This window comes from Aythya fuligula, unplaced genomic scaffold (genome assembly GCF_009819795.1).
Source record: "Aythya fuligula isolate bAytFul2 unplaced genomic scaffold, bAytFul2.pri scaffold_37_arrow_ctg1_1, whole genome shotgun sequence".
In the NCBI taxonomy this organism is placed as follows: domain Eukaryota; kingdom Metazoa; phylum Chordata; class Aves; order Anseriformes; family Anatidae; genus Aythya; species Aythya fuligula.
The window spans coordinates 84,151-109,532 of NW_022473986.1; the positions used below are offsets into that span (position 1 = coordinate 84,151).

Consider the following 25,382-nt stretch of genomic DNA (forward strand, 5'->3'; position numbering starts at 1 on the left):
TAAGGCAGAGTCCTCTATGCGATTAGCTATACCTACTACGTACAGAGAATCAGATACTACATTTAAAGGGGCATCTTTCCATTTTATAAATGTCCATACAACCGCATAGAGCTCTAATGTCTGTAATGAATCGTTGTCCTGGCCCTTTAAGATTTGATGTTGCCAGCCTTGTTCGTCTTTCCATGTTATTGCAGCAGACTTGGAGCGCTTCCCAGCGTCCGTGAAAACAGTTACTGCATCTGCTAACGGAGAATCCGACCGCTTGGGCTGGGTTATCCATGCTTGGTTTTCCATCCATGACAATATAGTTGATTGTAATGTCTTTGCCACTATTGTGGCGCCATCCTGTAATAATGCAGCTTGTAGTTTTTCAGAATTCTGTATGTACCATTCCAAGTCACCTGGCTTTATTGGTACCCAGATTGTACTTGGCGGAACTCCGTCTATTTGTAGTATCCGATTTCTTCCTTTCTTTATTAATTCTGACAGCGTGTCAATTTTTTCTTGAATTGTTCTTCGGGGTTGCAATGGGGGAGCTATCCACTCCAATACCACAGTTTCCATTTCCTTTTCCCCCGTTTTTATTTTTTGCTGTGTGATAGCACCCATCAAGTGTTGTGGACCACACAAAACAGTAAAATCCAGTGGCCTGTCAGGTATGCGTCGATGCGTGACACGCGTTGTGATCAATGATGCAATTTGTTGTAATATTTCTGACTGTTTTTCTGATAATGTCACTTTTGCGGCAGGGTCAGTTCCTTTTAATAATGGTCGAAGGGAATTCAACAGTTCATTTGGAATTCCGACCACTGGCCTAATCCATTGTAAATCTCCCAGCAGTTTTTGAGCATCATTGAGAGTTGTGATGTTCGATTGGATGGTAAGTTTCTGAGGCTGAATAGTAGAATCTGTGATTTTCCACCCTAAGTACTTCCAAGGGCTTGTCTCCTGAATTTTCTTCACGATTTATAGCAGGGAGTGTAAAAGCAAACCTCTGTTTATCATTGTCATGTAATGCAATTGTAAAAAAGCAGTCTTTGAGATCCACAATTAGTAATTTCCACCCTTCTGGTATCATAGCAGGATTAGGTAATCCAGGTTGCAGTGCTCCCATAGCACACATCTGATTATTAACTGCTCGTAAGTCATGTAGCAAATGGTATTTCCCTGATTTTTTGGGAATCACAAAAATCGGAGTATTCCAAGGGCTTGTTGACAGTCTCAGATGCCCTTGTTGATACTGTTCCTGTACTAATTTATGAGCATGTAAAAGACTTTCCCGTTTTAGTGGCCACTGCTCAACCCATACAGGTTCATCAGTTTTCCATTTAAGTGGGATCGGGAAAGTCCAAGCAATGGCCACACCTAAAAATTTTGATGATCTGTCGTGAGAACTGCTCCCATTTGGGCAAGGATGTCTCGCCCTATTAGCGCTTGTACTCCTTCAGGTAGTGATAAGATGGAGACACTGCATTTTACCACCTTATCACCTATTGTCCATTGTAGCACTGGTGATCGACGAGCAAGAGTCATGCCTCCTACTCCCGATACTGTGGCATTAGACTCAAATGTAGGCCAATGTGATGGCCAATCCTGTGTGCTAATTATCGATACATCAGCACCAGTGTCCAACAATGCCTCAATCTGTATTTTCTCATCCTTTAAACATACAGCGACTTTTTGTCGTGGTCTGTGTCGCATACCAAGTGTCAATAAAGCCACTTTTCCCGTGGAGCCAAATGCTCCCAGTCCTCGATCCTTTGCAGATTCCGATGCTAATGATTCAGCAAGATGAGGCAATGGGATTAACTGTGCTATTTTTGTGCCCTGCGGCACATGGATTGGAGGAAACATTGCAGAAACCATAATTTGTATTTCCCCAAAGTAGTCCTTGTCAATAAGTCCAGTTAATATTTGTAATCCATTCATGGTGGCAGACGATCTCCCTATTAATAGAGCTCCCACAGGTTCCCTATTAACAATAACTGGTCCAATAAGTCCTGTCTTCACCCTGGTGGGTCTCGAATCCAATAAAGTCACATCGACTGCGGTTGCCAAATCCAGGCCGAGGCTCCCTCTGGTGGCTGGTCGGAGAAAAAAGGATTCGTTGCAGTTGGTGCTGGTGCTGTTGCCGTCGCTGCCGTTGTCGTAAAAGCCACTTTTTGTGTCGTCGCGGGGCGGCTCCTCCCGCTGCTCCGGCCGTTTCCCGACGCATTTCGGCGGCATGCTGTAGTGCTGTGAGTATTTGATTGACAGTTCTGGCACCACACAGATTCTGTTTTGCAGTCCCGTCTGATGTGTCCCGCAATACCACATCGAAAGCAACGATATTGCGGTGTCGATACTCGGCTAATAGGACGTCCTCCGGGGGTTTGCAAAGGAGCAAGGGCTGCAAACACTTTTGACTGTTCTTTCATGTTGTCACCTAATTGTTTTACTGCTTCTACTAACATAGTCTGTGGACCTACAGGTACCTGAGACATTCTTTCCAATCCTTCCTCTATTGTCCAAGTACTCGGTAACGTAACTAATATACTACGAGTTGAAGGGTTACAATTTTGGAGTGCACATTGCTTTAGTATAGTGCCTTTAAGATAATCGGGAACTCCCGCTGCTTGTATTGCATTTGCTACCCAATCGATAAACAACCCGAATGGTTCCTCTCTACCCTGTTTAATTCCCATGTAGGACGGCATTCCCCCTGGCTCTCTAATTTGTTCTAATGCCCTTCTGGCTAGATTCATTGATACCTTAGCTTTGTCTGGTCCCAAGAGTGCCTGCGCCTCTGTTCTAAAATATGGTCCCATACCCAGTAATTCGTCTAATGTAACACCATACAAGGGATCCCCAGGCGCTCGTATTATCGCTACCTCTTCTTGACAGATACCGTGCCAATATGCATTAAACAAAAGTTGTTGATGCTGTGTTAAGATTAGTTTCATTATGCTACGAATATCTCCTGGGAGCAAAATATTTGTCCCCCAAATATAATCTAACATTTGACGAGTAGGTTCTCCTTTTAATCCAGACTCATTTACTGTAGATCGTAATTGTGTTAATAATTTCCAATCCAAATTAGTCAACTGAGCCTGTACATTTCCCTGTGCATCTGGAGGTGAGTACACCACCGGGTAGGCTGTTGTAATTTGTGCTGCTACTTCAAGATTCCCTTCCTTCATTGCTTCATGCGCTATTTTTTTCCATGTCTCCTCCCTGTCCTGTACATTGATTTTAAATGGACTTGTTGAAAATGGATTTGTACCTGATTCCTCACCCACCCTTTCTCTATTCTCTGATTGTGCGGGCGGGGGTGCGGGCGGGGCTGTCGGTGGCTGTGGCTGTGAAGGTTCTTCTTCCCCTGATATGGGTACCGAAGTCCCTTGTGGAATTATAACTGTTCTATATGATGGTGGAGAGGGGTAAGCTTGTTCCTCAGCTCTTTGCTGAGTAGAGGAAGAAGCAGAAGCCCCCCCCTTCTGACTGGATGATCCTAATCGTTCTGTTGCAGCAGCAGCTATTTTTTGTTCAGCTTGATGTGTTGCTAATGCATTAGTTACTGCCCTCCATGGCTTCATCATTTTTTTCGCTATCTTGTTATCACTAATTACCTCATCAAATAGTTTGTCCCCAAACTTCCTCCACTCTGCATGTTCAAACACAGTATCAGGATTTAAAAAACAACCCTTAACTACCCCATAAGCTAATAACTTTGGCAATTCCTTTTTACAACATACATCCTGTGTGCCCCGCTTTTCTAAAAAGCATTTGAGCAAATCATACGCCGCTTGTCTCTCCATACCTTTATATACGTCGGTACCGTTGCAGCCTTTGCAAAGACCTTGGCGACGCTTTCCGGCGGGACCCTCTATAGGCTCATCCCGGGTGCGAGGACTCCCTTTCCGAGCTGCGGGTGCGGGGATTGCAGGTTTCTTGTCCATTCACCTTTCAGGCCTCGGGTGCGGAGATTCAGCAATTTGTAATCCTTTTCACCTCCTGAGCTACGTTGCAGGACCGGTTCTCGTATTCCGTCCAACCGTGGCTCGCAGGTTCAATTCCAGTGCAGGTTCAACTCCAGCGAAGTCCCTGTCCCCGTATAGCAGGTCCCTGTTCGGGCGCCATTTGTTGCGAGGACATTTGTTGTCGACGGAAGGAAGACACAGACGCTCAATATGAGTGATCAGTGAACTTCGATTTATTGGATAGCTCAGTCGTCTTTTATCTAATTCAATATAATTAGCTCATACATATTGCAAAAGCTAAGCTCATGATTGGTTAGTGCATTTCTCTATTCTATCAGCTAGTTTCCCACCGAAATAACACAGTTAGTACTTTCCCAGACCACCAACAGATATCATGTTCTTGTACCTGAAACCTCCCTGAAACCTCCCTGAAACCTCCCTGAAACCTCCCAGATTTTACGTACTTTCCCAGGCGCGTTTACGTATTTTCTCAGGCTTACTTACGTACTTTCTCAGGCTCATTTGAGCTGTGTTCGATACTTTGTTAGCTCGCGGCCTCCTAGCTGTTCAATGTTCACATGGCCTACTTCACTTAACCATTCCTCCACACTCAGGCATCTCCCAGAGCACTCCAGCACCTCCACAGAGCACTGGGAGGTGCTTGCATGCCCTGGGAATACCCTGGTGTGCCCAGAGAGATTCTTGCCTACTTCAAGGCTCTGTGGGGCTGATCCAGGGAGGTGCTTCTGTGCCCCAAGGCCATGCTTGGTTTCTCCAAGGAGGACTTGCGCATTCCAGGGGGAAGCTTGGTGACTCAGCCTGACACTAAGCAGACCTGGAGAGATGTCTGTGTGCTTCAGGAGGTGCTTGGGTTCCAGGGGAGATGCTTTGGTGCTGCAGTGAGATGCTGGAGTGCTGTGGGGAGGACTGTTGGTCCTCCAGGTGGATGTTATGGTCCCCTGGGGAGATGCTTGGGTGCCTCATGGAGGTATTTGTATTCTGGAGAGGTGTTTGGGTTTCCTGCGGAGATCTTTGGTGCACCAGGATTCTGCTTATGTGCCCCAGGGACACATATTTTGATGCCCAAGGGAGGAGATTTGGAGCTTTAGGAAGGTGTAGGGGTGACCTGGATTGATGCCTGTTTGCCCCAGGGAGATTCTGGGATGTCCAGGAAGATGCTTGGGTGACCAGGGAGGATGCTTGGGTGCCACGTGGACATTGATTAATATCTCCAGGGAGGTGCTTGGCTTCCCTGGGAAGAAGTGCCAGGTCCTGCACTTGGGACGGGGAAACCCTGGCTGCACGTACAGACTGGGCGATGAGACGCTGGAGAGCAGCCTAGAAGAGAGGGATCTGGGGGTCGTGGTAGACAGCAAGTTGAATATGAGCCAGCAGTGTGCCCTGGCAGCCAGGAGGGCCAACCGTGTCCTGGGGTGCATCAAGCACGGCATCGCTAGTAGGTCAAGGGAGGTGATTGTCCTGCTCTACTCTGCGCTGGTGCAGCCTCACCTCGAGTACTGTGTGCAGTTCTGGGCACCACAGTATAGAAAGGACATGAAACTGTTGGAGAGTGTCCAGAGGAGGGCTACGAAGATGGTGAAAGGCCTGGAGGGGAAGACGTACGAAGAACGGCTGAGGTCACTGGGCCTGTTCAGCCTGGAGAAGAGGAGGCTGAGGGGAGACCTCATCACAGTCTACAACTTCCTCGTAAAGGGGTGTCGAGAGGCAGGAGACCTTTTCTCCAATAACACCAGTGACAGGACCCACGGGAACGGGGTTAAGCTGAGGCAGGGGAAGTTTAGGCTTGACATCAGGAGGGGGTTCTTCACAGAGAGGGTGGTTGCACACTGGAACACGCTCCCCAGGGAAGTGGTCACTGCACCGAGCCTGTCTGAATTTAAGAAGAGATTGGACTGTGCACTTAGTCACATGGTCTGAACTTTTGGGTAGACCTGTGCGGTGTCAAGAGTTGGACTTGATGATCCTTAAGGGTCCCTTCCAACTCAGGATATTCTATGATTCTATGATTCTATGTTTGGATAATTCAAAGGAGAGGCTTGGGTGTTCCAGGGAGGTGTTTGAGTGCCCTGAGGAAATGTTTGGGTGATCCCAGGGAGGTGCTTGTGTAGCCCAGGGAAATGCCCAAGGAGGTGTTAGTATGCCTGGGAGAGATGCCTGGGTGCTGCACAGAGATGTTTGCATGCTCCAGGAGACACCAGGGTGGCTTGGTGGACAGTAGGGTGCTCCAGGGAGGTTCTTGAATGCCCCGGGCAGGTTCCTGGGTGTCCTGGGGAGATGCATTGGTGCTCCACTGAGATGTCTCCTCCAGGAAGATGCTCTTTGGAGATTCTTGGCTACAGACGTTGATGTTGTTCAGCCCTAGGGAGGTGCTTGAGTGCTCCTGGGAGATACCTGGATGCTATAGAGGGTTCTCCGAGAAGATGCTTGTATTCCCAGGGGAGATTTTTTGCTTTCCCAAGGAGGTACTCGGCTTCTCCAGGGAGGTGCCTGAATGCTCCTTGGAAAGTATCTTCCGCTTTTGATAGGTGTTTGGGTCCTCCTTGTAAGATAGGTTGGTGGTCTGGGGAGATTCTTGAGTTGTCTGGGGAGATTCTTGGGTGCTCCAGGGAGAAGCCTGCGTACCCTTGGGATGTGCTTGTTTGCCTAAGGGAGATGTTGGTGTGAACCAGGGCAATGCTTTGTTTGCCAGGCATCTCCTTGGTATAACCAAGCACCTCTCTTGGACACAAAAACATGCCCAGCAGGAACAAAATCATGCCATTGCAGGAGCCAACCATTACCATTCCCATCGTAGCAGCTCTCTGAGGAACTTCATTATACTCCCAGTGGAAACAAGCATCTCTGCCCAGCACTCAGTGGTGCCAGCACGTATCTCCAGAGGGCAGTGAGGCATCTCCCTGGGGCACACAAGCATCTCCCCGGGACATTCAAGAACTTGCCTGGAGAAAAGAGGTTTCTGCTTGGACAACCAAGCAACTCCCCAGGGAATCATAGGGTGTCCCCTGAGAACTCCATCACTTCTCAAGATTTCAACTCAAGGATGTCCCCAAGGCATCCAAGCATCTCCCTGGAGTTCCAAGGCATTTCCACGGGAACACAAGCATTTCCCTGAGGTGCCAATCTTCTCCCCAGGGAACACAGCCATCTTCCAGGAGGACCCATGCACCTCCCCACTGCACTCTAACATCTCTCTGGAGCACTGAAAAAGCATCTGCATAGGTCATCCAAGAATATCTTTAAAGCCCCCAGGAATCTCCCTGCAGCAATGAAGCACGTCTCTCAAGTAACACATCCATCGCCCTGGGTCAGCCAAACACCTTCCTGGGTGCACCAGCATTACCCTGGGGAATCCAAGCACCTTCCTGGAGGACCCATGGAGCTGCTGAGGGTAACCAAGAATTTTCCCACAGCCCAAAGCACCTCCCAGTCACACAAGAACAAACCAGTTGCACTCCAGCACCTCTCTGGAGCACACAAACTGCTCTCTTCAGTACTGAAGTGTTGGGAATTGGCATAATTGTTCGATCTAAGCTTGCTTTAAGCAACCAGGGGTAGGCGCGGCGCCGGGGCCAGCGGCGCTGCGACATCACAGCGCTGAGCCTGAGCCCGACACTGAGACATCGGAGCGGCGCGGGACATCGGAGCGCCGCCGGAACATCGGAGTGGACATCGGAGCGGACATCGGACTGGCGCCGTAGCCAGACACCGAGCCGCAAACGCTGTACACAGGACTCACGGTGAGACGCGGGGACTCACGGTGAGAGACGCGGGAAGCGGAACCGCGCAGGGACGCGGGAAAAGGAGCCGCGAAAAACGCGGGACATTGAAGTAATCGCTGGTGCGATGCGGGACATCCGAGATCGAGTTGCTACGGGAGACCAGAGGCGTCAGTGGACAACGGCAGCCGACCCTCACCGTGTGGCGAGTCGGCACAGAGCAGAGGGACGGACATCAGGACCCTGCAGCCTGTCTGACGGAACCATGGAGGCAGCGGCAGCAGCGGCTGTGCTGTTTCGCTCTAGCATTCCTTTTATAAGAGGTTTATCTTGCAATGCAAAAAAGACTATTCGTCCCCAGATCGGTGTTATAACTATGTTTCTGGATAACATTCCATGGGGTTGCCACATTCTACAGACTATTAATGACGATTTAGCTCTATTGCAGGGCAGGAGTGCAGAGACGCAGATTACACCGCCAAATGACCACTGGCAGGCTTGTTCACAAACAGCTGCTAGGGTTGCAGCTGGCACGGCCTGCAGCCGTATAGCAGACGTTACACTCTCTTTCCTAACTAGTAATCATGTGTCTCATCCATTTGTGGTGAATGGTCAGTGGCAAAAAGAAAAGGGGGAGAGTAAGGGGCGACAAAGACAGAAACGGTACCAGGAGGATGCCACTGACACTAACAGCACGGGTAATAGGAATAGTATAAGTGACACAGGTGCAGGGCAGCGGCGGGCACTGCCGCGCTGTGGGGCGCTTTGCCTGCTGCTTGCCCTCACCTGCCTGTGCACTGCCGCCGACAGTGCTAGAACAAAATGTGAAGACTGCTCAGATGGCAGTGATGAGAGTGCTTGTGTGAAGATGTGTGCTGAATCTGACTTTGTGTGCAACAGCGGTCAGTGTGTGCCAAACAGATGGCAGTGTGATAGGGATCTGGACTGTGAAGATAGGTCTGACGAAAGTTCTGAGCTGTGTCATATGAGAGCATGCTGGGTAAATGAAATCAGCTGTGGTCCTCAGTCAACCCAGTGTATCCCAGTGTCCTGGAAATGTGATGGTGAAAAAGACTGTGACAGAGATCCTGATTGCAAGGATAGAAGTGATGAAATTAACTGCCCTTCTCAGACCTGCAGGCCAGACCAGTTCAGATGTGAAGATGGGAACTGTGTCCATGGGAGTAGGCAGTGCAGTGGTGTGAGAGACTGTCTGGATGGCACTGATGAAGCAAACTGTAACAATGTTATTCAGTGCTCTGGACCTGGCAAATTCAAGTGCAGAAGTGGAGAATGCATAGATATCAATAAAGTGTGTAACCAGCAGAGAGACTGCAAGGACTGGGGTGATGAGCCCCTGAAGGAATGCATCATAAATGAATGTGACTGTCCGGCTGGGTTTGAGTTTGTAGACAAGAGAAACTGTGGAGATATTGATGAATGTCAAAACCCTGGTATCTGTAGTCAAATCTGTATCAACCTGAAAGGTGGCTACGAATGTGAATGTAGCCGTGGCTATCAGATGAATTCTGCTCCAGGAACCTGGAAAGGGCCATACGGGTATAGAAATACAAATAACACCTGTGATTACAATGACGCTGCTAAGCAGGGTTTAGGGGTTTATAGCATGGAGACAAGGGGTCACAACTACAGTGTTTGGAACAATTGTACAGCTTTGGCCTTACCTCCTGATGTTTTTCTGATTTGTGGGGATAGGGGCTGGCAAGGTATTGCTGCAAATGCTACCAGATGTCCATGTTACTTAGATAAACTCATTGTATTTGCTCCTAGCTTGTTACAGTTGTGTGAGATCACCAGACATAAATGGGCATTGCTTGCACCGGATTGCAATGATAATGTTGAATTGTGTGGGGTTGCAGCTAGAGCGGCATTGGCAATTTTAGTGCCTGGAGTGGCATCTGCGGCCGCACGTAACAACTGCTTGGCTGCGGGGATCGGCTGTGGTGTGGACGCCCCTAGGTGCACCCTGAGCGTTTTGTTCGGAGGGGACTCCACTCTCAGCCGCTCACCGCAGGAGCAGACAAAGATCTCCTGAAACTGCAGACAAACAGTATGTTTTCAGCTGCTGGAGGGATACTAACTGGAGTGTTAATAATTGTATGTGTTATTCTTAAATGTCCAGGTATTTTGTGTTGAAAGTATTTGTGTAAGGGTAAGGTTTTAAAACAAAGTGTTGAAAGTCATTTCATGAGGAACACAATGAGAGACAACACTTGTTTGTTTGCTTATCATTCTAAATTATGTTCTTGTGGTATGATTGAGAGTGAGATGTGCCAGAGGCCTCTGGGTGTGCGATTGTGCTCTGTATGTGTGATTGTGCTGTGTACTGTGTGAGTGAGAGCGCGCTTTTGCCACAGTGCAGGTTATTGCCTTAGTGTAGGTTTGCCATAGTGCAGGTTATTGCCATAGTGCAGGTTTGCCACAGTGCAGGTTATTGCCTTAGTGCAGGTTATTGCCATAGTGCAGGATTCCGGAATATGGCCCTAGTACAGGTTATCATTGCCATAGTGCAGGATTCCGGAATATAACCATAGTTCAGGTTATTGTTGCCGTAGTGCAGGATTCCGGAATATAACCATAGTACAGGTTATTGTTGCCACAGTGCAGGATCCCGGGCTATAGCCATAGTACAGGTTATCGTTGCCATAGTGCAGGATTCCGGAATATAGCCATAATTCAGGTTATTGTTGCCATAGTGCAGGATTCCGGAATATAGCCTTAGTACAGGTTATTGTTGCCACAGTGCAGGATCCCGGGATATAACCATAGGGCAGGCTAAAAGCATAGGAAATTGGTGCCGGCAAAAATCAGAAGAAATGGATTTATTACAGCGCTGTTAGAAAAACGGGGAGTCAATTGGGGCAGGGCTAGTTGTGATCGGTTGAGCAAAATCAAGTTTCACTAGTACGGAGTCATTGTTTGAAGTAGCCACTTGGAGAAATTTAAGGGAATGTACTGTTTAGACCTTTTCAACTCACAAATTCATTACTTTCCTGAAAGAGCACATGAGAAAGAGTCAATATGGTATCAATCCTTTCAATCAATGGTTCACTGATTTGTTTGAAACAATGCATAGATGGTTACTGGGATTAGTCAAAGGGGGATTAAGGATTCTGTTCATTGTGGTGTCAATCATCATTACACGTAGTATTGTGATAAATGTGGTTAAAGGGTTACTTGCAAAATGTTATAGGGATTTTGAAGTGGTGCCGGGAACAGGTACCCAGTGGATCACTGCAAAGTGGACTGAAGCAGTTTTAGAATCTGCACACGCTGAAGACGACCATGAAGAGGTTCCTGATAATCATTCTGACAATGACGTGGGCTGTGACACCTCAAGGACTGTCAAGAACAGCCTTTGATCACCATCAAGTGATTAGGTTTAAGTGTGTTACTATTAGATTGTGTTACCATTAAGTGCTTACAGTAATTGTAGTGTTATTAGGATTAAGTTATATAGTTGTGTTATGTTATGTATTTGACATCTGCTGTAAAACCAAGTACTGCTTGTACAAAAAGAAAACAAGGGAATTGTTGGGAATTGGCATAATTGTTCGATCTAAGCTTGCTTTAAGCAACCAGGGGTAGGCCTTAGAAATCTCAGGGCCTGCTGTAGCTGAGCAAACCAAGCTGCCAGAGTAACTATGAGAAGCTCCCACTGCAATGACTCCCACATCACCCAATTAAGGAACTCAGATAATATTGTTATCAGCAGCTGGCCTCAAGGACTAGGTCTACGTGGCCGTTAAGCACAAAGGGGGTTGTTTTCCTAACTTCTAATCAAAAGGGGGGTTCTCTTCTTGCAGGTGGTGTTATTTTCTTAACGGTTTGTCTGAGTGCTTTTGACCAATAATCTTGTGTGAAACACTGTCCACCCCTGTAAAATTCACTATAAAAGTTGGGCTATTCGGGCAACAAAATGGTGAAGCATGATCTGACTCTGCTGGTGTCTGTCGTGCTTTCGTCCGTGCTTCGCAACACTGAAGAATCTTCTGGGGCACCCAAGTGACCCCAGAGGAATATAGCATCTTCCTAGAGAGCCCAAGGATATTCTCAGGGCACACAAGCAACTCCCTAGGGCATACAAGCATACCCCTGGGGCACAAGAAAAGCCTCCCTGGGGCACACAAAGTTATCCCCTAATCACACAGAGTTGTGCCCCTGTCACCGAAGCATGTCCCTGCAGCACAGATGCACCTCCCTGGAACAACCAAGCACCTCACCAGAGCACACAGAAATCTTCCCACCACATGTCTATATCTGAGTGGAGAACCCACGCGTCTCCCCAGGGTTCCAAAACACCACCCGGGGCACACAAACCTCTCACTGGAGATGGGAAGCACCTCCTTTGGCACCCAAGATCTTCTGTGGGATGCACAAGATCCTGCCAGGCATCATCTGAAGGCACATCAGCATTTTCCATCTGGCACCCAAGCATCTCCCTGGTCACCCAAGCATCTTTCTGGACATCCCAGCATCTCCCCAGAGCAATCAGGCATCAATCCAGGTCATCCCTACACCTTCCAAAAGCCCCAAGGCTCCTCCCTTGGGCATTAGATAATGTATCCCTGGGGCACGCAAGCAGTATGTCAGAGCACCAGAGAATCTCCCCAGGCCACACAAACACCTCCCTTGAATATGCAGGCACCTCCATGAGGCTTGGGTCTCTCAAGGTGCTGCTTGGTCCTCTATTTAGGTGTGTGGGTAGTTAGATGTCGTGCTGTACGGAAAGGTGGAGCCCCTCCCTTGATGGACAGTAGTGTGTGGGCTGTGATGTAAGCAAGCGGAAGTGGCGCTATGGGCCTCGGGTATAGAACCCCATCTGACTCGACAATAAACGCCAATTGCCATCCACCATATTACAGAACAATATAACATTCTCCATCACATCTGCATTTCTGCAATGACCTTGCTTTTATTAAGTTCTTGCCACTGTAAGAGAACAGTCATTTCCATCTACTTTACTAACTTTTCCTAAATGCTACTCGCTTTGCTACATTTTCAGCTCCAAATTTTGCTATCAATTTACTTCTAACATGCTCATCATCCTTTTGCAATTCTAAATCGTCCTCTCTGCTCCATACAGGGGATCCATCCAAACGCTGCTCTGTCTGCAGAAAGTATGATGTAGTCTCCACTTCACCAGTGTTTTTCAGAAAGGCCTGTGTAACAGCGAACAGGTCCACGTTAAACCTTTCCATGAAGTGCCGCATCGTTTTCACTACTTCTCCCACCACACTGGAAGAAGAGCAAGTGCTTCTTGGTCTGTCTGCCCTTTGTAACCGAGTGCCAGGGACATTGGTGTGTGTGAGCCGAGGGACCGAGCGGCCTGGGGTTGGTCGCCGTGCCGTTCCTGAACCGGGTCGCCACTGCCCCCTGAAGGCAACAAGTGGTGCCAAAACCCGGGAAAACTCCTGGATTTGGGAGAACGGCGGCCGGAGCGGAGGGACCAGCCCGGCGGGGAGGACGCTCCCGGACCAACAAGGAAGATGGAAACCCTTGTGAAGGTCGTATCAAAGTTGTGGAAGCTATGGGGTGGCTCAGCTGAGGAAGCCAGGGGTGCCGGTGGGGAACCAGAGCCTGGGGAAATCTGGGAGAGACCACCGCCATGTGCGCCCCAGTACGGCGCTGATTCGTCGGGTGAAGAAGCCGCCTGCGGGAACGGGGATGAAGTGCTAGGTTTGAGTAACACGTGGAAATGGGAGAAAGAAAACGGTTGCGGGGTTCGACCGGGGAGGAGGTAGAAGCGCGAGAGAGGGGCAGAGAGCCGATCCGAACGGCCATCCGAAAAAACGCTCCAGTGGCGCAAACGCCTCGCTGAGAAGGCGGCGGGGCGAGCCACGAGGGAGAGAGCGGCCCCCCCGCAGGGGCAGTGGGCGGGGCCCGAACTCGACGGGAGGGTACCGGAACTCGGAGGAGACCAGTCAGCCGAGCTCCGACTCCGGATCAGATACCGCTCCAAATTCGGAGGAGGAAATGGGGACAGATAGCAAAAACATCCCCAACCGAAATAAAGCTGCACCGCGAGGGGGAGAAATTCCTCTCACGGATCGGAGGAAAATTAAGATTGCGTGTGCCGACTGGGCTCTATCGGCCATGTTAGCGTTCCCGGTCTGGGTGACAGACGGGGGGCAGAGGGTTCACTCACCAATAAACCCGAAGGATGTACAAGCGGTTGTTAAAGCCATTGCGGATAAAGGGCTTCATTCTGCAATGATCTCCACCCTCATAGATGGTGTTTTCGGGGGAGACAATATGCTCCTGTTTGATATAAAACAAACTTGTCGACTGATCTTTGACGGGGGGGGGGATGATCATTTTTAAACAAGAATGGGAGGACAACTGTATGCTAGCCTGCAGTGGCTAATGGGTATGGACCCAACAGTGATCACCCCCCAGGCGCAAGCCCAGGGCCTGTGGGCCCATGGCAACGCTCCAACTTCCAGTGGAAAATGCTGCCTCAAGGAAAGATCAACTCGCCTACTGTTTGCCAGATCACAGTGGCTTGGGCGCTGGCACCAGTTCGGCGCATTGACCCGACCGCGACTCAGAATAAAACTAATGAAAACTGAGTTTCTGTTCACAGGAACGGATCATCGGACACCCCCGTAATCTGTATACCCCGGTGACAAGAGAAGACAATAAGTCAGCAAGCGTCCTGTCTAAGCCTGAGAGTTCCACACTGGCAGAATCCAGACAACAGCGAAGCGACCTCCGTGGGTGGGGGGCTGCGATGCCGTTGTGTGATCTTATCTTTGGACCTTGTATACTAAATAAGCTTGTGTTGTTTGTTAAAAGCTGGTTAGAGAAAGTTTACATTATGTTGGTAGAACACCAACAACTACTTTAAGAGTGTATTTACTCAGGGTTACCAGTTACCTCCTAGTTTTCTCCTGGTTATTGTGCCTTATGTTTTTTATTTAAGTTATGATGTCAACGTCTTAAGAATGTTATATTTTAGCTAATTTGGTTGTGCATAGGGAGGGGGGAAATGTGGGTAGTTAGGGTCTGGCGGCCAGAAGATGTCGCGCTATACGGAAAGGTGGAGCCCCTCCCTTGATGGACAGTAGTGTGTGGGCTGTGATGTAAGCAAGCGGAAGAGGCGCTATGGGCCTCGGGTATAGAACCCCATGTGACTCGACAATAAACGCCATTTGCCATCCAGCACGTTGGTGTCTGTGAGCCGATGGACCGAGCGGCCTGGGGTTGGTCGCCGTGCCGTTCCTGAACCAGGTCGCCACTGCCCCCTGAAGGCAACACATAAGTTAGTGATACTACTGAAAGAGTTGTGGTTCAGATGTAGATCTGATTTCTCCTAAGCACGCTGAATTCACAGCTGTTGATCCTCCAGAGGAGGCTTTGCAATTGAACACGTGGAGAATAGGTAAATTTCCCGCTGTTGTTTTCCTCTCCTCTTGTTTTGTTTGTTTTTTTTTTTTTTTCCTAGTAGCATAGGCTTAAGACTCTGAAGAAACGGGCTGCTTTTTTTCATTTCCAGCACTGGCTGTTCCTCCTCAGCCCCGCCTTGTATTTTTTCAGTCATAGGGTATGTGAATGTAAATTCTTGGGAGAGAGGTAGAAAACTCTGTTTCAACTGGTGTTTTTTTCAGCTCTGTGGGGAGAACAAATAGGGTGGTTTTGAATATTCTGGCTCTTATTCAGAGCAGCATGTGGAGGGAGAGAGATGCGTTTGCTTTTTTAGTTCAATGGCTTCAGAAGCAAGAGGGGAAAAAACACTTTCTCTGGGAGCTGGAGAAGGTGTCCTAATCACCGGAGAGGTTTCTAAATGGCATATCTTTGCGAGTGTTCTGTAGTCCGGAGGTTTTTGTTTGTTTGACTTTGGAAGGTTTTCCTCTTAATATTCACGTCCTTCAGCAGAAGTGAGAAATGTGATCTTATTTTGTGCAGTGTCGCGGACCCTCCGAAATCTGCTGGGAATGATGAATACCTCGCACAGTACCAATGTGATGACGGTGGAGAGAAGGAGAAACCAAGACGATCAAAAGAACGTGACCTCATTTCAAAAGAAAACGTTTTGTCCGGCAAAGAGTCTTGTGAGCCTGGTGAGAAATTGCGGCAAACTTCCTCTCTCAAGTCTGACACTGAATGTAGCTCTAAAAACCTTTCCTCCTCAGCTATTACAGAGAGATGCCAAGATACAAAGGACAAGACTAAAAACACTGACAAAGGGCGTTACCAAAGCAAGAGGGAACGTGCTCCTACTGAAGAGAAGGAGAGTCAAAAAGCAGGTCCTTCCAGCAAGAGGAGGTGCTCTCAGAGCATGGAAGTTGTTGAGCAAAAGCGTCACAAGCAGGAGTACTGGGAGGGAAGCAGGTGCAGAGCTTTCCCTGCTGAAAGAAACAGCCCTGAGAATGGCAGACGAGCAGTCAAATATTCAAAGTACAGATCTGGCAGTGGAGGAAGATCAGAACAAGGTAGCAATAGATATTACCGATCCAAAGGGGAAAGAAGTTGGAGCAGAGAAAGATACTATCGAGATGAAGCACGGAGATGGGAAAGATGTAGCTATTAGAACGATTACTATTCACCTCATGCGACAGGAGACAGTAGAGAGAGAAAATTCTCTCACGGAGATGCAGCCCTTGACAAATCGACTGCAACTTAACTACAGCAGGTCACATAAGCGTTATCATTACAAAAGCGGATGGCCTCACGGTTCCCTCTTGAGAGAGGAAGATGTACGTCGCTTTAGCATACCCCGAGCAGACTTGCATCGTTGCTCAGTACTTCAGCAACATTCCGGAAGACATTCTCGTGAAAGACATGCGCTTCCACCTGTGTCAGCTCATTTGGAGAACTGTCGCCAGAAAAATGAAACAGAAGGAAACAGAAAAAGAAAATATACCCGTGCAGAAGGTAGTGAAAGTGAAATAGAAAGGAAAGACAGAAAGATAGAAAAGGAGCTTTTAGGTGGTGAAAAAAATGCAAAAATATCACAAGTTCTAGAAGAAAAAGAAGTCTAAAGATAAACATGGAGAGAAGGATTCCAAGTAAGCAAGGATTCCAGCATGCTCCGCATATTTTATCCTAATTCTTTTCTGGGTGCTTCTCATGTCTTCCTTTTTTTTTTTTTTTTCTCCTTTTTTTTCGTCTCTTTTTTTTTTTTTTTTTTTTTTTTTTTCTGGTAGTTTCTAAGTTATTTAGATAGCATCAGCTGACTGTGGATCATGTTGTTAGGTTGATCAGTGAAGACGTGAAAGCTATTGTTGAATTGTGTCAGAGCTTTGGACCACATAATTCGAATCACATCTGTACATCATTCTGGATTAGGTTAAAAGTTTTTTTCTGCTTGCACCTATTCCAGAGCTAGCCATTGTTAATGATCTGTGTACAAACCAGGACCTATGGTCCTTCAATCTGAGGGCTTAAGTTTGCTGCATCTAAAGTAAGTTGCGTGTGCACATAGCACCACAAAACAGCTGACATGCTGCAAATCATCACCTGTGGTAAAATAAATCAAGTTTCATATAGGCAACAAGTGCCACATCTTTTTTTTCTCTTTTTAACTTGCATGTTTCTTTCAGACTTCACGATTTGTGTTTCTGTGCGCTCCACTTTGACAATGCCAATCGCAAGCGTAAAAGAAGAAGAAAAAGGAGAAACACCAGGAAAGCGAAAGGCTCCTTGGAACACTTAGATCATTGTTTCCAGAAGATAACGTGGGAGAAGAAGGGAGAAGATTCACAGAAGAATCCCATCCTCCAGATGGCTCTTCATGTGAGCAATGCAGAAGCGAGGGCAGTAAACAACCTTACAAGGAAAGGAAGCCTTCCAGTGCAGGCGAAAGCAAGAAATACAGCTCCATGGCATCCAATGAGTATATTAAAGGTAAGCGGCCGCAGTGTGTTTGAGGAATTCCTTTTATATTAATGTAGAGATTATTTCAAACAGTCTTGAAGTGCTTGATGACTTAACAGTCTGCAGATTTATTACCAAATCAAAAAAAGCCGACTTGGTAGACTATTTTTTTCCCAGTTTTGAATGACCACTAGGAAGAAGGTTGTTCCGGCATCAAACAGGATCTTGGCTTCACCCGGACAAGCACTATCACCCATTTTCATGGCACTTTTTAAAAGATCAGTAGAGAATATTTTACAAGTTGTGCAGAAGATCTTCCCGTATGCACAGCTTGCGCTAAAGGAGGACCGACAGCAAGATATAACCACAGCATCCACTTCTTTATAATTCTGCTAAAGCAAAAACTTGTGGTTTGTGCAATCAACTTAAACCTTTCAGACATAATGATGGTAGAATTTTATTTTTTGCATGTGCATGTCTTTCTTTTGGGCATGTCTGGAATATAATGCATAGGTTTTATTGTGGATTCGAAACTGAAATGCCAAATGGAAGCTCTGAATGACTCAATACACAGTAAAGGACGATGCGTTCTCTACTGAAGCATCCTGCTTCTGATGGCAGCTAAGATAATTAGCATTTGTAGAGGTTGACTTGAGGTTTGAAGTATAAGGCACCTATTTTTCTTTCAAAAATCAAAACTCAGATCTTTGGAGGGGAAGCATTTCTAGGTCAATGTTTCTAATTCCTTTCTGAAGAATGTCAGGACCAGGATACAAGTATAACTGGTCTAAGCTAAATATTGTTTTAGCTATCATCATTTTTAACCAGTCTCCTAATTTAAATGTTTGTGGATCATACTATACATGTGCACGTGAGATCAATTAGCATTGATACTTACTAGACGAATGGAATTCTGTGACCATCACATCCTTTATCACCGTGCTTTCATTGTGGGAACCTCCTCCAGAAAGAAATGGTCTTGTTTTTTTTTTGTTTTTTTTTTTAGTTATTTAGTAACTGCAGAAATTGTTCGTAATCTCCTTTATTCCAAGGGGGAGAAAAAAATCACCAAGAGTAGCATACCTTATCACATCAGTGATACCACATCAGTGGGACTTAGTACAGCTTTGTAGGGCCTTGTGCCATCTCCTTAAATCTGTGGTGGGATGAACTCTAGGAAATAGCTTTCAGTGTGTGCTCTCAAATGAAGAAAGGGTTTTGGCACTTATTTAGAAGCTGTATTAATGTAAGAGAAAGAGACAAAGGCTATTCAGGAAAGTTAACAAACCTCTTTTGCCTTTCAGAGCATTTCAATCCTATTTTACAAGATGATATGTTCGACAGTGATGACGATGCATCCTTGGTTTCTGGAGATGAATTAAAAGATGGAATGCCTGACGGACCAGAGAAAAAACGCCTCTGTTTCAGCAGGTAAAGAAAGATAGATCCCTGTTACGTTTAAATTCTCAGGTCTGCTGAGTCTTTTAAACAGTTCCAGCTGTTCAAAGTGCGAGGGGTGGTAGATGAAGGGGTAACATCAAGTTTGTGTGTTGAAGAGGTGCTTGGTATTCACAAGAAGAAAGGGTGAAGGGACTAAAGTTGTAATGAAGTTGCTCTGAATGACTAAATTGAAAAGCGCAGGCTTCTCTTCCTAAGCCAAAGTGATCCGTAGACTACCAGAACACGTTGACTTAATCCATGGCGTTCTTTGAAAGACTCAAGACCACATAAATGTGCTGTCTGTCCTTTTAGCTAAAAATACGCCAACTTTATGGGTTTGTGTTGCCACCTTTTGCCCTTGTGTTTTCCAGGATTGTTAAACCAGTAGTGAATTATGTAGCAGAAAGAAAACTGAGAAATGGCTTGTTAAAACACCTTGAGAAAAATTTGAACGGTGTCTTTATTTGTTAAGCCACCAAGTTGTGTTAATCTTTTGGTATTTTAGTATGGAAGTCATGCAAGCCCACAGTTGGAAAGTTAGATCATGTTGTTGCAGCTGGATCAGTTATTTTTCTCAGTTTCTATTGCTGTGCTGTCCAGAAGATTTTCTGTGCTTCAGAGCAAGGCTAAGTCTCTAGCATCTTTGATTTAAGCCAGCAAAGGTACAGCCTGATTGTAGTGGGGAAACAAATGCTCCTAGCAAATTTATTTCCTAGTAGTAAAGCAAGATTGCAGGGATATTAATTTGCAGTCTTGGTTTAGTAAAGAATAGGAAACGCAAGGGAAGGAGAGGAAACATTTGGGATGACTGAATAACTTAACTGGAAATCTTACATGTATTTAATATACCACTGCCATTTGGATTATTTGGGGAGGGAAAAGAAAGTCTATAGGAAAAGTACTTGGAACATCTGTGTGTCTGTCTATTCAGCACCTCATTTATAAACTTGTTTTCTTAACTCTTGTTCTAGGAGTGCTTTCTGCGAACCAACATCATGCCGGCCCCGTCTGCTAATAGTAGGAAAAGAAGGGTACGACCAGGTTTCTTACGTGGCACCCGCGGTGTTGCACGCTTTGGAGAAGTTTCCCGTTCACACCCTGGACCTTTCTGTTCTGCTTACAAACGTTGCACTGCCAGAAGAAATCTGCGGACACGTACCTTTTTATTCTCATCGGATTCACTGACTGTATGTAAAGGATCAATCAAGTTGCAAGTAAGGTGAGCAAAATTCATTGGTAATGGAGGTGGCCTTGTTTTAATGTGCCGGGATGTTTGCTTCTGTCTGAAAATCCCCTTTTCTTTTAGACAAAACCACAAACAATCTGAATGTTGTACATGTCCACATTTTCCATACTCAATTTCACAGTGAGGATGTTGCTAGCAGCTCAGAAAGCTGGGCGGTGTTGCTAATAAGCATCTCTTTGTGGAAAGAAATGCTGCTCATGTCACTGGGATCCAGAAAGTAGTTCTCATTGCCTCCTAAGACTGTGTGCTCCCAGTAGATGGCTCTGTACCAGACTGCATGTCGGCTACTTTTTGTAGCCTTCTTTTAAATTATATTAGTAAGGCAACCAAGGTTTGGGGCTTCTGTTTATTTTGTTTTCGCACGGACATACACAACTTGTGCTGTTGCAGTATGTGCAATAAAAGCATTAACATTCACAAAACACTTCATTTGCACGCTGATGTGGTTTTAACTAGAAAAAATGAACAGATTTGGTGTTTTTACGTTTAGGCAGGAAATCCATTTTCTTGTTTGGCATCACTACCTCAAAATATTTTTACCTTTAGTGGAAACGTTTGAGAGCCATACAAGTAAGGACAGACATGTTACATGACTGAATACTGATGTGTCCCATAAGAGGGACATTTCCTTTCTTTGTTATGCGATGATTGTGGCTGTGGCCATACAGCTACGGTGTCTAGCCACTGCCTGAATATATCCTTCCCATCTTCTGACTAGAGTTCTCCGAATACTGATAATCTGAAAGGGTGCACAGAGAAATTCCTTATGTGAAAGGATGCTTGCCACTCTGTTCATGTAGTTTCATTTCATGGGGCAGTCCAATGGCTATGTAGCTATGTATTAACAGGTTATTCTACGTGTTTTAGTTTTCTTACCCAAGCTTTCCTTTTCAGTAGCTGATCCGAAATGCTCAGAAGACAGCACCAAGCATAATTTATGTCCCAGATATCCATTTATGGTGGGACAATGCTGGACCTGCTTTGAAACTTACTTTTCTAACTCTACTACATAACATTCCAGCATTTTCGCCAGTTTTGCTGCTTGCTACGTCTGATGTATGTCACTCAGATCTCCCAGAAGAGGTATTTGTCAATACTTTTCTTACTATTTCTTCAGTGTCTTGTAATTTATGAATGCTTTCAGCATCAAAATGCTGTGCTTTGTTAAATGCATGCTGTTATTACTCAGGCACCCTAACAAATCACTTAAAATTTGCTTAGAGAAAAAGAATACTGTGAAAGCATCTGCTTAAGGTTTTTTCTGAGTCAAGCAAGTGACTTTCACCCCTTTCTCATGCATGCAAATAATAAATTAATACAATAATTCAGGTGGCTACAAAGTGGTTCAGTCAAGAATATGCAGTGCTTGAAATGACAAGAGGATGTCTTTACTGAAGAGATTTCTTCTGACAGTCTGCCATTCCATGCTATGTTGGGTAAACTGCTAATAATGCAATTTAGTAGAGAATTGAAACACTTTGATTAAAAAAAATAAAAAATCAGTTTCTTTCTTCAGATAGGCCAAAGCATTCCAAGCTGGAAAGCTGAGTTCCAATTTCTGCTAAAGTAACTTTGGAATTGAATTCTAGTTGTATTCCTAAATAAACTGTAGTAAAAGTACATGCAGGACTTCATTGACTTCTGAGAGTTTACATTAAGGGAAGGTGCCCAAAACAGGACCACACTGTTCTCATTCTGATTATTTTGTCTCAGTTATTGGGGGAAGAGAACGGGTCTAACCTAGAGGTGTTAATTATCAACTGCTTTGAAAGTGCTTGAGTTCCCACAGAAGTTTTTGTACAGGTTGTAAATTCCTTCTAAAATAAGTAGTGAAATTCCTTACCTACCTTTTAATACTAGAACTTGAACATGGAGGAAGACGTAGAGGTACTAGCTACTTCAGACACCTTTTGGTAGAGAAATAAAAACTCAGCAAAAAGCCCTCACTTGTCTGCTGAAGCCTTTCTCTTCCCTCTATAGCCATAAAGGTTCTAAGTAAAGGATGCAGCAAGGCAAGTAAATACAAAGGAGGCGCTGTTGGATGTGGTGAAAGCCATTACTTTATCAGTGTAGCGTACAATCCCTTCAGCGAGCTTTAATTCTACAGGTGATTCTTAAAGGCGATATTTGAATTTGCCGTGCCAGCCTGTGAAAATGTAGCCTTTTAAGGCCAGGAAGATAACTTTTTTCAGTTTGTGTTCTTCAGGTTATTCTTAATTTGAAAAGGTACTCGTCTTTTTGGAATAGAATATGAGTTTTTGTGGCCTTAAATCTGAAATGTCTTTCCTCCTTCTGCTTTAGATCCAAAAATTATTTAATAAGGAATTTGGAGAAGTGTGCAATATTGAATTGTCTGGTAGGGCAGAGAGAGCAGCTTTTTTTGAGGACCTAATTCTAAATGAAGTGACTAAGCCTCCTGTAAAGAAAAGAGGTGAGGAGGATATAAGAAGTACATCTAAAACTTTCCTATCAAAGTTACTAGCTCTTTGGGATTTGCTTTGGTGGTCATTTTCTGTCAGTAATTTGTCATATGTCATTTTGCTGACTCTCAAATGTCTCTTATGGGATTATTCGCTGAAAGCCCTGGTTTCATTCTAAAAAGCCAGTCCAAATGCCAACACAGTTTGCTCATGAAAAGGCTTTGATACGTAGGCATGTCACAGCACTGAAAAGCACAGAGATCTTTCCTTATAATTACAAACAGTATTTACAGGACTACTTGAATGAAGTCTAAAGCCCTTTCTTGGACTGTCAGTTCCTGTGGGAACAGGAATAGGAGCAGCAGTTTGTAAAAATAAGTTTTGAGGTCCTGTTCTCTGTTTCATCTGGAACTCCTCAATAGGAATCAATCATAAGTGCAGTGTGTTTTCTTTTTCCTCCAATTGGCTGCTTAGATCCCTTTTTCTCCTTAATTTATTAGATAAGCCTAAACTAGGGGCGTGTATTTCAAAGACAGATGTAACTTGAATATACCTGCGGATCAGCAAAAGTCCTCTTCATGTGGGCATCCACTGGCTTTTCTTCCCCTTTCCTCCTAGGTTCTTGAGCTGTGAAAAATCTCGACAAATACATATGTCCTCATCTGAACTAGTCATTAGGCTCCTCTTCTGGTCTGAGGGAAGAAATCAGCACCTCTCGGCCCAGTTATCTCATTCTAAAGTAGATGCCTGCAATAGGTACTTCACAGGTGCAATTCATGCACCTTTTCCTCAATGTCGACAACAAAGAAAATGTCGGATGGCTTGCTCAGCTTTCACTGTTGTGATTTTCTGCAGCAAAGTGAAATAAATCTCCTACCCTCAGTGTTTCTTCTCTACCATGCACGTGCTTCTGACCTCCCTACTTCTTGTTGTCCTCTCCTAGCAGCTCTAATGCCAGTTGAAAGAGCCCTTCCATTTTTGAGAAGCAAACTGGTTAATTTCAGCATCTTCTGATGCATCGCAAATGTTGAGAGTTTTTAGGAAGTCGTTTATTTAAAGTTTTCAGAATAATTTTGGTAGACAGTGTGCAAGGTTAAGAAAACCTCTGAATGCTTGTATTTGATCTGCAGGTACCTGACTATGCCACAAGGATTAAAGAGCCGATGGATCTTTCAACAGTTCTGACTCAAATTGACTCGCGCCAGTACCTCGCTGCAGGAGACTATCTGAAGGACATCGATCTAATCTGTAACAATGCCTCAGAGTACTACCCGGATCAAAGATCTACAGGTGAGGATGTGCTTTTTAGCCCTAGTTTAAAATATCTGTCAGATGTATAGATGGATAAATGCTGTGTGTGGACAATAGACTTCGGATGGATTAGATGATTTTGGACATCCACAGAGAACATCTCATACCACATTGTAAATATTTTATCATTTTGCTACTTGGGTATGGAATTGTGATACAAGTGTTCCCAAGGAACTAGTGCTTTTGTTTTAATTAACTTCGATGTTGTTATGCTGAAAATATTCACTGAGATAACCTTTTGGAACCGACCTATGAAGAAAGCAATTTTTTCTGTGATCAAAACAGTTTCATTGGTTGGTAGACAACATTCAGATAAAGTCTGTAAAATTTCAGATCGTCACAGCGCCTATGTTTTGCAAGACACTGCATATTCAATGGTGAGGAACGAAATGGATACAGAGTTTGGACGACTTTGTGAACAAATTAAAGAATCTCGTGAGAAAAGAGGTACATGCTTTAACGCTAAGGATTTGAAGACTTGTCTCTGCATTTGTAACTGAAAATGCACGGCAAAGATCTTTGGTATCTATTCTTTATTGCAAGGTCACACCTCTCCAGCGTGTGCTCCATGCGACAACTCCAAGTCACCACGGCAGAACCCTGCTACTGAAGACGAGAAACCAGAGGAAGAGAGTAATGAAAATGAGGAGATGCCAGCGGCACCTGTAGATGCCAGTACACCCATTTCTAATGGCAAGTTGCATTTTATTCAGCTGCTCTTGTCATTCATACCTTCTCTGTTCTTGAGGCGCAACAGGTGTCTCTGATGCCTGGCTCTTTATGCCAGAGGTATTTTGTTTTCAAATTGACTTCCAAATGGGAGAGAGAAATCCAGAGGTCATTCATTCAATATAGTGATGAATTAAAGTTCAAAGAAAGTTGGTTCGTTTGATGTACTCTTACTGGAAATTCATTTTGTAAACAGAACGACCCCCCACTCAAGGATATCACAGCTTCCCTCCCGTACTAAAAATGATAGTACTCACCCTTGTAGGAGCAGCAATGTGAAGAAGGTCAAGGGCAGTAAGAAGGGTTCAAAGCTTTGATATAACAAGCCTTACACTTTTTTTGACAGAGCTCCTAATCAGCATCTTTCGCAAGGTCTGGAGATGGGAGAAAAACTCAAACTAGATTTTAATTCTAGGATGTATAATGTCAAGCTTGACTGTTCCTCTGAACAGTCAATTGAATTTAAATTTTTTTAATTTAAATTAATTAGTTTAGTTTTTTTAATTTAAATTCAATTGAATTTAAAGTTTTGAATTTAAATTCCAATTGAATTTATGAAAAAAAATCCAATTGAATTTAAAGTTTTTTTGTTGTTGTTGTTTTTCACGAAACACTAAGTTTATGTGAAAGGTTTTGCTGCAATATCTTTTTGCCAAGGATATTAAGCTTAAGTTATCCACAAGAAAATGGTGGGGAGAGG

The 25,382-nt window shown here is 45.1% G+C and overlaps 1 protein-coding gene and 1 pseudogene across 1 annotated transcript; both read left to right on the forward strand.

The window, feature by feature from the left end:
- Positions 1-865: 865 nt before the first annotated feature.
- Positions 866-19,447, forward strand: LOC116501566 (annotated as a pseudogene).
- On the forward strand, positions 18,845-24,646 carry LOC116501567 (ATPase family AAA domain-containing protein 2-like; the record flags this gene model as incomplete). The annotated part of the gene is made up of 6 exons (XM_032207170.1): positions 18,845-18,967; positions 19,948-20,195; positions 21,244-21,305; positions 23,773-23,932; positions 24,287-24,400; positions 24,497-24,646. Coding segments are annotated over exons 4-6 (391 nt in total), but the record flags the coding sequence as incomplete, so codon positions are not given.
- Between the last annotated feature and the right edge of the window lie 736 nt (positions 24,647-25,382).